At 46.5% G+C, this 12876-nt stretch overlaps 2 protein-coding genes across 2 annotated transcripts; both read right to left on the reverse strand.

The window, feature by feature from the left end:
• Positions 1–17: 17 nt before the first annotated feature.
• On the reverse strand, positions 18–4453 carry LOC311009974 (tubulin alpha chain-like). The gene is made up of 4 exons (XM_084004454.1): positions 4325–4453; positions 1539–1761; positions 1191–1339; positions 18–1096 (listed from the first exon to the last, which is right to left on the reverse strand). Exons 1-4 carry the CDS (start codon positions 4325–4327, stop codon positions 122–124), a joined length of 1350 nt encoding a protein of 449 aa, XP_083860580.1. The 5' UTR covers positions 4328–4453; the 3' UTR covers positions 18–121.
• Positions 4454–8347: 3894 nt separating this feature from the next.
• LOC311009881 (nuclear receptor subfamily 4 group A member 2-like) lies at positions 8348–11864 on the reverse strand. The gene is made up of 6 exons (XM_084004312.1): positions 11003–11864; positions 10060–10189; positions 9789–9946; positions 9508–9707; positions 9128–9306; positions 8348–9032 (listed from the first exon to the last, which is right to left on the reverse strand). Exons 1-6 carry the CDS (start codon positions 11825–11827, stop codon positions 8782–8784), a joined length of 1743 nt encoding a protein of 580 aa, XP_083860438.1. The 5' UTR covers positions 11828–11864; the 3' UTR covers positions 8348–8781.
• Between the last annotated feature and the right edge of the window lie 1012 nt (positions 11865–12876).

The raw sequence follows: 12876 nt of genomic DNA on the forward strand, positions 1-12876 counted from the left end.
ACGTTAAAAACAGTCGCTGCTTGGTAGAAACGCTTGTTTTATTGCAACATGGTGGGGGAGAACAGATTACAGCTTACATTCTGAGAGAACTTTACCCCGAACGTTAAGTAAACATTTGTTTTTAATACTCTTCGCCCTCTTCATCTTCCTCGTACGAGTCGATGCCGACCTCCTCGTAATCCTTCTCCAGGGCGGCCATGTCCTCCCTGGCCTCAGAGAACTCGCCCTCCTCCATCCCCTCGCCGACGTACCAGTGGACGAACGCCCTCTTGGCGTACATCAGGTCGAACTTGTGGTCGAGGCGGGCCCAGGCCTCGGCGATGGCGGTGGTGTTGCTGAGCATGCACACGGCCCGCTGCACCTTGGCCAGGTCGCCTCCGGGAACCACGGTGGGGGGCTGGTAGTTGATGCCCACCTTGAAGCCGGTGGGGCACCAGTCCACGAACTGGATGCTGCGCTTGGTCTTGATGTTGCTGATGGCGACGTTGACGTCTTTGGGCACCACGTCGCCGCGGTACAGCAGGCAGCACGCCATGTACTTCCCGTGGCGAGGGTCGCACTTCACCATCTGGTTGGACGGCTCGAAGCAGGAGTTGGTGATCTCGGCCACGGTGAGCTGCTCGTGGTAGGCCTTCTCCGCCGAGATGACGGGGGCGTAGGTGGCCAGGGGGAAGTGGATTCGGGGGTAGGGCACCAAGTTGGTCTGGAACTCGGTCAGGTCCACGTTCAAGGCACCGTCGAAGCGCAGAGAGGCGGTGATGGAGGAGACGATCTGGCTGATGAGGCGGTTCAGGTTGGTGTACGACGGGCGATCGATGTCCAGGTTCCTGCGGCAGATGTCGTAGATGGCCTCGTTGTCAACCATGAAGGCGCAGTCGGAGTGCTCCAGCGTGGTGTGGGTGGTCAGGATGGAGTTGTAGGGCTCCACCACCGCCGTGGACACCTGGGGAGCCGGGTAAATGGCGAACTCCAGCTTGGACTTCTTGCCAAAGTCGACCGAGAGGCGCTCCATCAGGAGGGAGGTGAAGCCGGAGCCGGTTCCTCCTCCGAAGGAGTGGAAGACCAGGAAGCCCTGTAGTCCGGTGCACTGGTCCGACTGGACGAGAAAAGGTAGAGTTTACTTTTTAACGTCTTTTCAATGTGTTGAACTTCATCAATATTAAAAAAGGTACATCTGTTGTCTCTCTCACCAGTTTGCGGCACCTGTCGAGGACAGAGTCGATGTGCTCCTTTCCGACGGTGTAGTGGCCGCGGGCGTAGTTGTTGGCAGCATCCTCCTTTCCTGAGATCAGCTGCTCGGGGTGGAAGAGCTGGCGGTACGTACCCGTACGAACCTCATCTGGAGGGGAGAGGACACGTTAATGCCATTTTTATATAGAATGAATGGAATCAGAAAAACATTGTGAAATGTGAGCTTTCGATGATCATTGAGTTTAATCTTTATAGCTTCCTTCTAGCAAACTCCTTGAACCTAAAGTGACTTTCCCGGAAAATCTCGACCCAGTAACGAGCTCCCAGTGGAAAACGACGGTCCTCACCAATCACAGTGGGCTCCAGGTCGACGAAGATGGCTCTGGGGACGTACTTCCCGCTGCCGGTCTCGCTGAAGAACGTGGTGAAGGAGTCGTCGTAGCCGCCGCTGGGCTTCTCGGTGGGCATGTGGCCGTCCGGCTGGATGCCGTGCTCCAGGCAGTACAACTCCCAGCAGGTGTTGCCCATCTGGACACCGGCCTGGCCAACATGGATAGAGATACACTCGCGCTGTGGAGGGGGAGAAGAAATTAGGATTATTATTAACACTTCTATACAATCGGATTTAGATTGTTTACAGGTCTGCATCTGCTAATGTTGCAGAAACCAGTTACATGTACGTAATACTTGTGAGCAGGATGTGAAATCAGGAGTCACTGATCGAGAGTGAGTGTCTCCTTAGGCCAAAGTGGCTCAACGCCCTCCTGAAGTATTTCTAGTTCCTTGTAAAGATTGAGGGTGGAGGCAACGGGTGCATGCTTGCTGGGGACGGAAACAAGTTGGGTCTCATCTTTTAGCCTGAGGGAGCGATAACGCAATGTCAGCTGTCCCGCTTGTTTAACTGGAGGTTAAAGTGGTGCAAAAAGTGATGACAAGGCAAAAAAACTGTATGTTCTGTCAAGAAAATAGTAAAAAATAGTGTTATGGAATTTTTTTTTTTAAAACACTATATTAATTAAAAAAAATCTGAATTAAAATGTCACTAAAAGGCCAACTGTCAACAAAGAAGACAAACCCATATTTATGCATAATTCCTCCATGTCTACATATCAAGACTGCAGCTGACCTCTGACCTCATTCACACAGGGAACGCGTGGGCCGGGGGCATTTTCATGATGCTGTGAAATTCCTGTGTTAGTCGGTCTTGTCTTTGAGCCTGCAGCTGAGCGTAAAACCACCTGACAGGGCAGCTCGTCATGTTGTTCCAGTGAGACAGCTCCAACAATGCACCCCCCCCCGTCCCCACCCAGTCCTATAAGCAGCCTGAAAGTATTTAATCTCGACGCCAGTTATGCTATATGACTGCTATAAGAGGAGTGACCTACTTTCTTTCTAGATGAACTCGCATCCCAACTGCTGTAACTATTAAAATATAAATAGGAATATATAGGATCTTTTAACAGAGGGATAGTGTGAGTCTGCATTAAAGTTCGTTACTGTGGGGTGATTTAATATAGACTATGTATTTATTGAATTGTAGACATATGATAGAATAAATGGTTGAGATTTCAGGCTTCATGGTCCTGAATAGTGAATGCACACATAGTGTGGGCAATGAGGACGGGGGAGGGAGGGGGGCCCCACACGGGGGCTGCCGAGTATGGCGATAGCAGCCGGCTCAGCAGCTATTTTGAGTGGAGAGCCACTCGGACAGCTATGCTGCGTCTACTCCACTAACCTGTTTAGACTACAGCTTTCATCGCGGACACAACTGGAATAAAAACGCAGACTAAACTGCCTCGTTATCTCACATGTTCCCTGCTGGTCTTGTGAGACCAGAGAGCTTCAACAGGATGTGAGATATGTGGGAGTGGTGTTGAAACACTCGTTCATGTTTAAGGACACACGCGGCCTGTGAATAGTTACTTCCTGGCCGTGGTAATGTGAGTGACTTCCTGTAATTTGTCCCGAAACTGCGTCACGGCTGATGTTAACGCCCCAACATGGGATGGCAAACACAGTGGAGCATTGTGTGGTTGGTCTGCTGTGCATCCAGATTGGAAATGTAGTTACATGAGATTTTTTTAGCCCCCACTCAAAACCTAAATGTAATGTTATATTATTATAATTATGCTATTTATATCTCCTTTTAAACCCACACTTGTAATTTACTATCCTGTTCCACTACTAGTTTGTTTTGAGGGCGTGATCAACAGTGGGCCGGTATTATGCAAATGTTTACTTTACGGTAGAAAAGGCCAGATTTGAATCAAGGCTTTTTATAACTGGAGAACTTATCATTCAACTTTTATACAACCCACTAAAAAAATATAATCCATGAATAACGATATAAAACACTAAAGGAAAAAAGGAGCAGCAGAAAAGCACAAATCAAGGCAGAAGAGCGGCCAGAAGGCCCAACAGGAAACGGACCAAACACCATTTGGGGAAGCGGACTTTTACTCTTGCGCCTTTTTCAAACATTACGACACTCCCACTGTTCACTTACGAGGGAACAAAGTCTAGAAAGGGAGGTCAGCGCCCCTAAACGTATTAAGAATTCTCTTTGTAAAAAAGGGAAAAGTTGATCCGTGACTACCAGGCTTTGTCGTCATGTGCCTGGGCTCATGTTTAACGTATTTTTTCCCTTTGCTGTAAAAGTGAATGCCTCGAAAACAGGCCCAATGCTAACAGGAATGCAGCGGCTTATCGTCAGCACGATGATGGCGGAGAAAATAGAAATGTAAAACACACAAAGCGGCCTCTGGAAGCCACATCAGCATTCCTAAAGCCCGGCAAACAAGCACGCCCCTCCTGACATATGGAAACAGTTAACCTTTACTGGAGCTGGAGCCACATGACTGCTAGCATTAGCTTCTTTCTTTTTCCACCATTACGTCCATTTAAATGCGTTTCCGTGTGCTGTGGCAATGGCGAAAAAAAGTATTTTTAATCCCTGCACGGGGCCACATTAATAGAAACGACACACAACCGTTGAGGCTCGTGATAGATTTTTTGGAGGGAAAGTTTGCAAAAGAACTACGATGAGTCAGCAGGACGACTGCCACGTACAATCCAGTAAATGTTGCTTTTCTGTGAGTGAGGATAATAGTAATGGCGGCTTAACACTCACCATTCTGCTGCTTCGATTGTCGTTTTAGGAGAAGTTCAAACTTTCAGGCTCTCACAGTCACCTATGATGAGATATCTGTGAGTGAAGTCCTATCACGCTGCGTCACACATTCTTTTATACCTCCGACAGTGGAGGGGGCGGAGCCAGAACCGGCCGCGGCCTGCTTCGGGCAGGAAAAGATATGTCTTCCTGTTTGGCCTTTTCAGAATAAAAGCCACGCCAGAGGCACTCTCGTGATCTCTGCTTTAAGGTAATTTGCAGTGGTGGAAATGGATTGCTTGTTACTCGTTATTAACTTGAGTATAACGAGTTAATTGTGTTGCAGAGTAAGATTTTTATGATCTATTGTTGTTATAACACATGGAAAAAACGATCTTGTGATATATTTTTAACCCTAAAATGCAGTATTTTCCACTTGTAATGGAGTATCTCCACATTGTGGTATTAATACTTTGACGTAAAATTTCGTCCATTACCTAATCATTCCGGAATAAGCTACACGTGTGTAACGGAATGCCCCTATTTCATACCGGGGGCATTGGCGCTCACAGGCGTGCAGGCAGGGTCGAACAAAAGACAGTTGCATTGTGGGAAATGTAGGATGTAGTGTTTTTAAACCTTGAGTGGTGTCGGGACTGAAGTCGGGTTATTACGGTGTGTACTTGTACCTTTTTAAATGCAAATTCTAGCAGCCCTTTAATAGAAATACACCAATGCAATGTAATTAAATGTGGGGAAATATTCTGGCATACATAAACCAGCCAGAAAAAAACAATGATTAAGTGTCAAAACTTGAGATTAGATTGGATTCAACTTTATTGTCATTGTGCAGAGTACAACTGGAGACGACGTAATGCAGTTAGCGTCTAACCAGAGGCGCAGAATAAGCCGGAAGTGCCAAGTTAGCAGTATATAGGTGTGTAAACAGTATATGACATTTAGTGCTGCAGTGTAAACAGTAATACATTGAGTTAGCCTCTTGTTGTAGCTCACTCGAAATGGTAATGTAGGCTACAGCCACTAGATGGCGTCCTTATTTTGATTTTGTGACCTCTACCATTCAAACAGTGACAGAAAGACATGGAACAATTGGACAATACAAATTCAACATACCTGGGGAAAACTGGAGCAAATCCAGGCAGAAATATAACACTTTATGTGGAAGATTATGACCTTATCATAGTATTAAGTCGTTTATACGTTTTAGAGAGCCACAGTGTGGTGTAAGTTTGTTTCATCCCAGCTCTTGAGGCTTTATGGCAGTAAAAAAAAACATATAGCATGTCTCTCTAATTCAGTTTTCACCCCACATGTGTTTTCCCCATTGATGGTGTTTGTGAACGTCACCTGTCCATCACTCTTTACAGGAATGCAGAGCTGCTCCAGGAGCCTTCAGAGGCCTGAGCCCGTCGCACCAGGCCTTCAGCTGTGAATGTAAAGGTCCTCATAATCCTCAAACAAACCCCTGAGTCCTCCGGAGCCTATAGAGCTTAGAGAGAGGGGGGGGGATGGAGAGATAGTTTACTGCGATAGGCGGATGATGGAGATCTTTTTCAAGTGTTGCGGCCTCCTCCCCTCGGAGGTCCGAGATTACTTTTCTTTTACATCTTCCTCAGTGGTGAAACTATTTCTTTCCCTCCTTTTTCCAGAGAGTTTGGACGCTTTTCTTTTTTGTGATAACTTGAATATGATGAGAACACTTTCTGCTCTTCAGCTTCAAGCTCAAGACATGAATTTGTGACACAATAACGTCACTTTTAGTAAAAGGTAGATAAGAATTGAATTCTGTCATAATTAGAGATGAGATATGTTCATTCTACTGGATTTGTACAAACTTTAACTCACTTTGCTGACATTTAAATGGGAATAAATGAGGGTCTATTTTGTCCTTGCACTTTTTAATACAGTTTACTGGTGTTCTTATGCATACAGGTGCAGAAATGAGGTGCGTTTCCTGGCCAGAGTCCCTGAACCTGCTCGGACACGACCTCAACCCACCACAGACAAAGTAAGAGGAAAGAAAATACATTTCTATTGTTGTTATGGCTGATTTCAAATTGTCTTATAAATACAACGATTGTCTAAGAGCAGGTTTGGCTGTTTTTCCAACAGTGGATATTGAATCTTTAGCGATTTATTTCCACAAACTGATCAATAAAATTAACTCATACATAACTACAGCAGCCGCTGAAGCATCTGATGGGTAATCGGTAATAATCTGTAATGGATTACATGTTGAAAGCAGGCGGGGGGTCGCTGCCTGTAAATCCGGCGGTCTCTGGGCTGCCGGTGATAAGGGTTAAGCTGTATTGAAGCTGGATGGATGCAGAGATCAAAGGTGGCGGTCAGAGCCATCCCACTATCCCACAAGTCGCTCTCTGGAGATAAAAATACTCCACAACCAGCCTGAAGGGCCCCCGAGGCTTCAGGACGCCCCGAAAAAACAACCTGTTTCTGGGGCAAGTTGTTGATTCTCGGGTCCCTGTGATCCAAAAGTGTACTTTATGTACTTTATTTAATAGGATGTAGGGAACCAACATCTGTCTTTGCACATTTGCACATTCATATCATGTTTTGGCATATGAACAGCTATTCTAACAGCCTCCACTCTTCTGGTTTCAGGTTCTCCACCATGCGTTTTGGACGCTGGCTGCAGGGATCTGCTCCCATTGAGGTCTGGCAGTTCCTCCCGGACGTGTTGCATGAGGTTGAGGTCAGTCAAGTTCTTCCACACAAAACTGGGATACAGTTTCTGTTTAGAGCTGGATTTGAAACAGGAACGGTGGTGGAAGACGTATGTATTCCTGGTATGCATGGATTTATGGATTTCTCTATGCATTATATATAAAATAGGGACATATTTAAGTGGCAGGAAAACATTCAGGTGGCCAAAAATAATCCTGATGGGTGGACTCAACTAAAAATAAATAATAATACTATTTTTCTTATATATACTGGTTATTTCTGTCTCCGCTGTGTTAATCTACTCAATGAAATCCTTTAGTATCCAAACCTATAATATTGTAGTTCTGCTCAGAGATATCTGGTATTGTATTATGCGCTCTCTCTCCACCTGTCAATCACCGCCATTATCAGAACAAATTGGACGTTTCTCCGATGCGGCTATCGATTAATTTCTATCTCCGTCCGCCACGCCGCGGCACTGAACAGCCTCCACTATTGATCCGCAGGCCTGTTCCAGCCGGTTTAATTCACAGCACATAAAGATGAACACCATGATCACGCGTGCCTCCTTGCGTGCGACTCGTCGGACTTGTCGAATGCCAGACGTAACCAAAGGGCTGCAGAAATGTCAGGCAGCCGGCAGCCATTAAACACAACGCTCACACGTTTCACTCTCTTGCAGGAATGATGGAGGAAATCTGTCCACTGTTGTAGAAATACGGGGTTGACCTTTGACCTCGAGACAGACGTGCAAATATGTCCCTTCTTATAGCAGACTTTTAAAGGTTAAAAAAAGAAGACGGACTGAATCCATATTTTGCGTGAAATAGAGAAATTGAAATGAGATTTGTAGCATTTTAGGGAAAACTAGTGTCTTACTGACTCATTTTTGACATCATTTTTATAAATGTATATAGTTTTTTTTATTATATGAGCTTTAACAATTAAAGAATCATAAATAATAATCGTAATATTTTAAATAAATTGTGTACATATAATATAATAATTGTTTATTGTGAGGAGTAAACTTTCAACAACACCCATTTGAAAAAAAAAAAAAATTTAAAGTTATGTTTCCAAACCACATAATGTGTGACAAGTGACCAATATTGCATTTGACTGTAAAACAATAACTTGAAATAGATGTTATATGAAGTTTAATTTAACTGACATGCCCGAAATAAATAAATAAAATAAATAAAAAATACAAAAAAAGTTTAAAATATGTTTATATTTACAAGGAATAACATGATTTTTGAGTCATTGCAAAGTAGATTTAAAAAAAAAAAAAAAAGAATAAATTAAGTTCAGTCCAGAAGCAATAACGGTAATTTATTTATTAAAACATGGACAATGACACTGTAGTCTGAGAACACAACGATGGAGTCTACCGAATATTATCGTATGAAAAAGCTAAACAAGACGTACCAAAGTTGCCTCCATATAAGAATTTAAAATGGGTTGAACATATAATTTAGTTGCAGTTCAAATCACATCGTAAAAATAGTCAAATAAATGAACATTACGGACTATAAATGTATTCTCCTTCAGTATAAAAGTGCTCCTTTTGATCCTCACGTTCGATATTATGAAGACGATCACCGGTAATTCGTTACAAATCTTGAGACAAATGAGTTTTGATTCTCATTTTGACTTGTTGAGATTGAACGGCTCGACGTTGGATTTTAAAATGCAGAGCACAGATGTCAAACTCTGAGGTCTGGAGGAAAAAAAAAAAAACGTCCCCATGTGTAACCTATTCCCTTCTGTCTCTAAAATGGCAACGTGTCGAGGAATAACTTATCTATCACTGCAGGCGGTGGCACCAAATCCTCCAGCTTCAAATAGAAAATCCTCTGCAGGCCTTGGATGCACAGAGTGCGAAGTTCACGCAGTTTTTCCAAAAGTCTAGACAAGCGGCTGGACCAGCAGTCCGAGAGTCTGTCCGCGTCCTTCAAGCACTTGACGATGTTGTTCTGCAGCTCCTCCACTTTCTTGGGCTCCTTCAGCCCGTGGCGCTCCGCTGCTCCGTCACACATGTTGGAGAAGATAATCAACCGTTAAAATATGTGATTTTCTAAGCATTTAAAGCTGTTAATGTGCATGAAATCATCTCACCGGTCACCAGGGCCAGAGTGCATATGCAGGAGAAGGTGGACACGTCCAGGTTCATCCTCTGCAGGGTGGAGGAGAACTCCACGATGCCGTCGATCCACTCCCCGAAGCCCCGCAGGCACTGGAGGCGGTGCCACGCCGACCCGTCGCAGAAGATCAGCTTCCCCTCCTCTGGGTTGGATCTGAAACAGTACGACAGCTTGCGGCTCAGAATTGCGGCGACAAATCCTCCTTCCGTAAATTCCCACGTCCTTTCGGGGGGGGGGGGGCATCGCCAGCTGTTAACCCGTCTTTCACGTGTGCCAAATATTCTCGAAATCCATTGCTGAGTTATTGGCAGACGAACACAGTCTCACAAGAAGGGTTCTGATTTTGTTCTTTACCTGTAAGACAGCCGCAGGACAAAGAGCTCCAGGAAAGCAGAGTAGAAGAGGAGGTCCTGGTCGTGTTTGGGGAGGGAGGTGAAGCCCGGGATCTTCTGGGCCCAACCTCGAATCACCTCCATCGATCTGGTCAGGAGGTCGTAAAACTGCCGCACGTGCTGAGCGTCGTCCCCCGCCGGGCTTCCCGGAGCCTCCTTGAACTGGCGAAAAGGTCAAGATGGGGAAACGTTACACCCGTCATCTTGTAAGTTCAGCACACCTCACTTGTGAAAGGAGCGTACTTTCAAGTAGTCGAGGCGAGAGGGCGGAGGGTTGGATTCCACGTGCGCCCTGATGAGGGCGCCCAGGAGGGTGCCGCCGGGCGAAGACGAGTCCACAGCCGTTTTGGGTTTGGACGGCAGGCGACCTCTTCGACCTTTCAGACCGTCTGTCCTCACCACTGCAGGACACGACGGAGAGGATCAAGAGACACTTTTAGTTTGACTGTGGGATGAATGGGAATGACAATCCGACCCCAAAGGTCAGACGTAACTGGTGGTTCTACTGGTTTACCTTCTTTCACCATTCCCACCGTGAGGCACTTCTGGAAGCGGCAGTATTGACACCGGTTCCTCCTGCGTTTGTCCACAGGGCAGCTCTTTGCAGCCAAACACACGTACTTGGCATTTTTTTGCACCGTGCGCTGCATGGAGAAAGAAAACCATTTAGATATTTCACAAAGAATATTAAAACCTGCACTTATAGGACACTTAAGGAAATGGTGTTTCAGCCTTGAGTGACATTTAGTTCCAACCCTCATTCCTCATCTATTTATGACCGTGAAAACACCTTTAACTTCACTCACTAAAAGAGAACTAATATATGTTCTCAGGTTGTGGATGAATTGTACAGTGAGCTGAAATAACGCCATAAAACTGGCCACTTTCTTTGCACTTTGGCACCAATTTAAATGACATCTTCAGAGATTAAAGGGTAGTATTGGTGGGGCGATCTAATCTAGTGGAAGGGGATATTTTGTCTTTTTTTTTATAGTTGCTCCGAGACCCATTTTGTCCAGACTAAAGTAAAAAGGCTTTAATGATCCTTTGGAAATGAACAGCAGCACTCTTGCCCCCCGTGGGCCCAGGATAAGGCATTCAGCAGGCGGACAGGGCAGTCTGGGTAAATACAGGGTCGTGGCCATTCATAATTTGGAGAATCGCCCCTGGGAATCTCCTCCAGAGTGGAGAAAGGGAAGGTTTTAATTCACGGCACGTTGGTGGCCATTCATACAGGACATTTGCCCCTAAACGTCAAGAGATCAAAACGTGCATCTGAAGCACAATGTACAATTAGGAAGGCACAGCCAGGCTCCCTGAGGGATTTATATGAGCTAATTATATGAGCTCCATTTCAACAAGTCTGCTATTTTCATATTTTTATGAAGCAACAGCCTTTATAAGCTGCATGAAAATATCCAAGTTTCCTGTGCAGTTTGTCAAAATAAAGTGCCGACCTTGAAGAAGCCCTTGCAGCCCTCACAGGTGCGCACTCCGTAGTGCTGGCAGGCTGCGTTGTCGCCGCACACCGCGCACAGCCCCTCCGCGCTCAGCGCTCCCCGGCCGGGCGCGCACGAAGTCTGGTAGTCCATGAAGTGGTGGCCGTGGGCGAACTGAAGCGGGTGGGGAAACCCCACGCCGGGTTGCTTCCCGGGGCTGCCCGGCTCCTGGTGCGCGTCCAGGTTCATGGAGACGTGGAGAGAGCCGTCGAATTTCATTTGGCAGCTGGACAAGCTCTGGCCGGCGTGTTGCGCGTGTTTGAGGGAAAACAGCGAGAGTCTGGATAGCGTGTTTTTCCTGTGCGCCGCCGCCAAATAGTCTTGTCGAAAGCTGTACAGGGAGCCGGAGTCTTCCCACAAGTGTCCCGGTTGTGTTTGGAAGTTGGATGCGATGGGGCTGTTTGGCGGGGAGCGGTAGTAATACACGGAGCCCGGGGAGGAGAGCAGCTCGTCGGGCTGGTGCGGGTGATGCTGGTTCGGCGGATACCGCGGGCATCCGTGCGCGTCCTCCACCTTGACGCACGGGAGCTCCCCTTGCACCGGCATCTGGAAGAGACACGGGGGTTTCACCTCGTACCCGGCGCCGTAAGTGTCAAAAGCGGGACCCGACGTCGCAGCTGAGATCTCACTGTTGGCGAGGTCCATGCTGAACTTGACAAACTCCGGGGTGAGGAAGTCGCAGCTGCGCTCCCCGACGGCGCTCTGAGAGGCTGGGCTGGCTCCTTGTGGAGAGGAGCCGCACTGGGTCTGGACGCACGGCATGGCCACTGCAAACATGGGCATAATGCAGTCAGCGCAAAGTGGAAACGAGTGCGCTTTAGCGCGTTTATCTGATATGAAACTGCGCTTTTTTAAAAAGTCCAATGTAAACACATTGAAATGTCCACTTCTTGAAAGGCAGAAAATGCGATTCAAACAACATAAACATGTTTTTTCAGAAGAACTCCTTATTAGACTACCTTAAGGCTTTTAGTTGTCTTATTTCCCAGATGATATAGACTTTGCCTGGAACGAAAAACATCAGAGCATCACTTGCAAGCTTCGCACTGACATGCATCACTGATGAGTGAAGGAGAAGAGTGTGGAATACCTCAGACCTCCATGCAGTGTCGTCCCATGTCTGCTCTGCTGTTGCGTTGCGGATCTATTAAAGCTTCAGCCGCGACCAAAGAGCTGCAGAGGAAATGCGCGTTCGCTTCTCCCCACTCTTGGCTCGCAGACTGACTGGCTGGCAGTGACACTGACAATGTGCTTTTGTTTACGCGCCCTTGTGCCAAACCCTGTTACGCACGAGCCACAGAGGGGCGGGGTGATGTGTGTGTGTGTGTGTGTGTGTGTGTGTGTGTGTGTGTGTGTGTGTGTGTGTGTGTGTGTGTGTGTGTGTGTGTGTGTGTGTGTGTGTGTGTGTGTGTGTGTGTGTAAGTATTTGGAAATAATTCCTCTCTTATAATGTGCATGTAAGGACATTTATTGCTGTTTTAAAATGTATTTATTGCTGCTACACCAAGAGACGTTGCTGTGTGTATGATTCAAAATGTAACAGCTATTATTTTACATCTTAAAACGCAAGTTTAGTGTGAGAAATGGCATAATAATGTTAGCCTGTATATACATAAGGGGGTTTGTTCGTTATATCAGGCCTCTTGTGCTGAGAGGCGGAGAAAACGACAGCTGGCGGCACTTCTCTCGCTCTTTATTATTATCCTGAAGCAGGAGGATGGAGGGGAGACGACCGTTGCGCAATCGTCCCCTCCCTTTTACGTCACCAAGCCCGCAACGCCTCTCCTCGAACGCCATTGGCCGACGCCAGCCGAGTGGCGCGCTCCGATTGG

The sequence above is a fragment of the Eutrigla gurnardus genome (genome assembly GCF_963514095.1).
Source record: "Eutrigla gurnardus genome assembly, chromosome: 24".
In the NCBI taxonomy this organism is placed as follows: domain Eukaryota; kingdom Metazoa; phylum Chordata; class Actinopteri; order Perciformes; family Triglidae; genus Eutrigla; species Eutrigla gurnardus.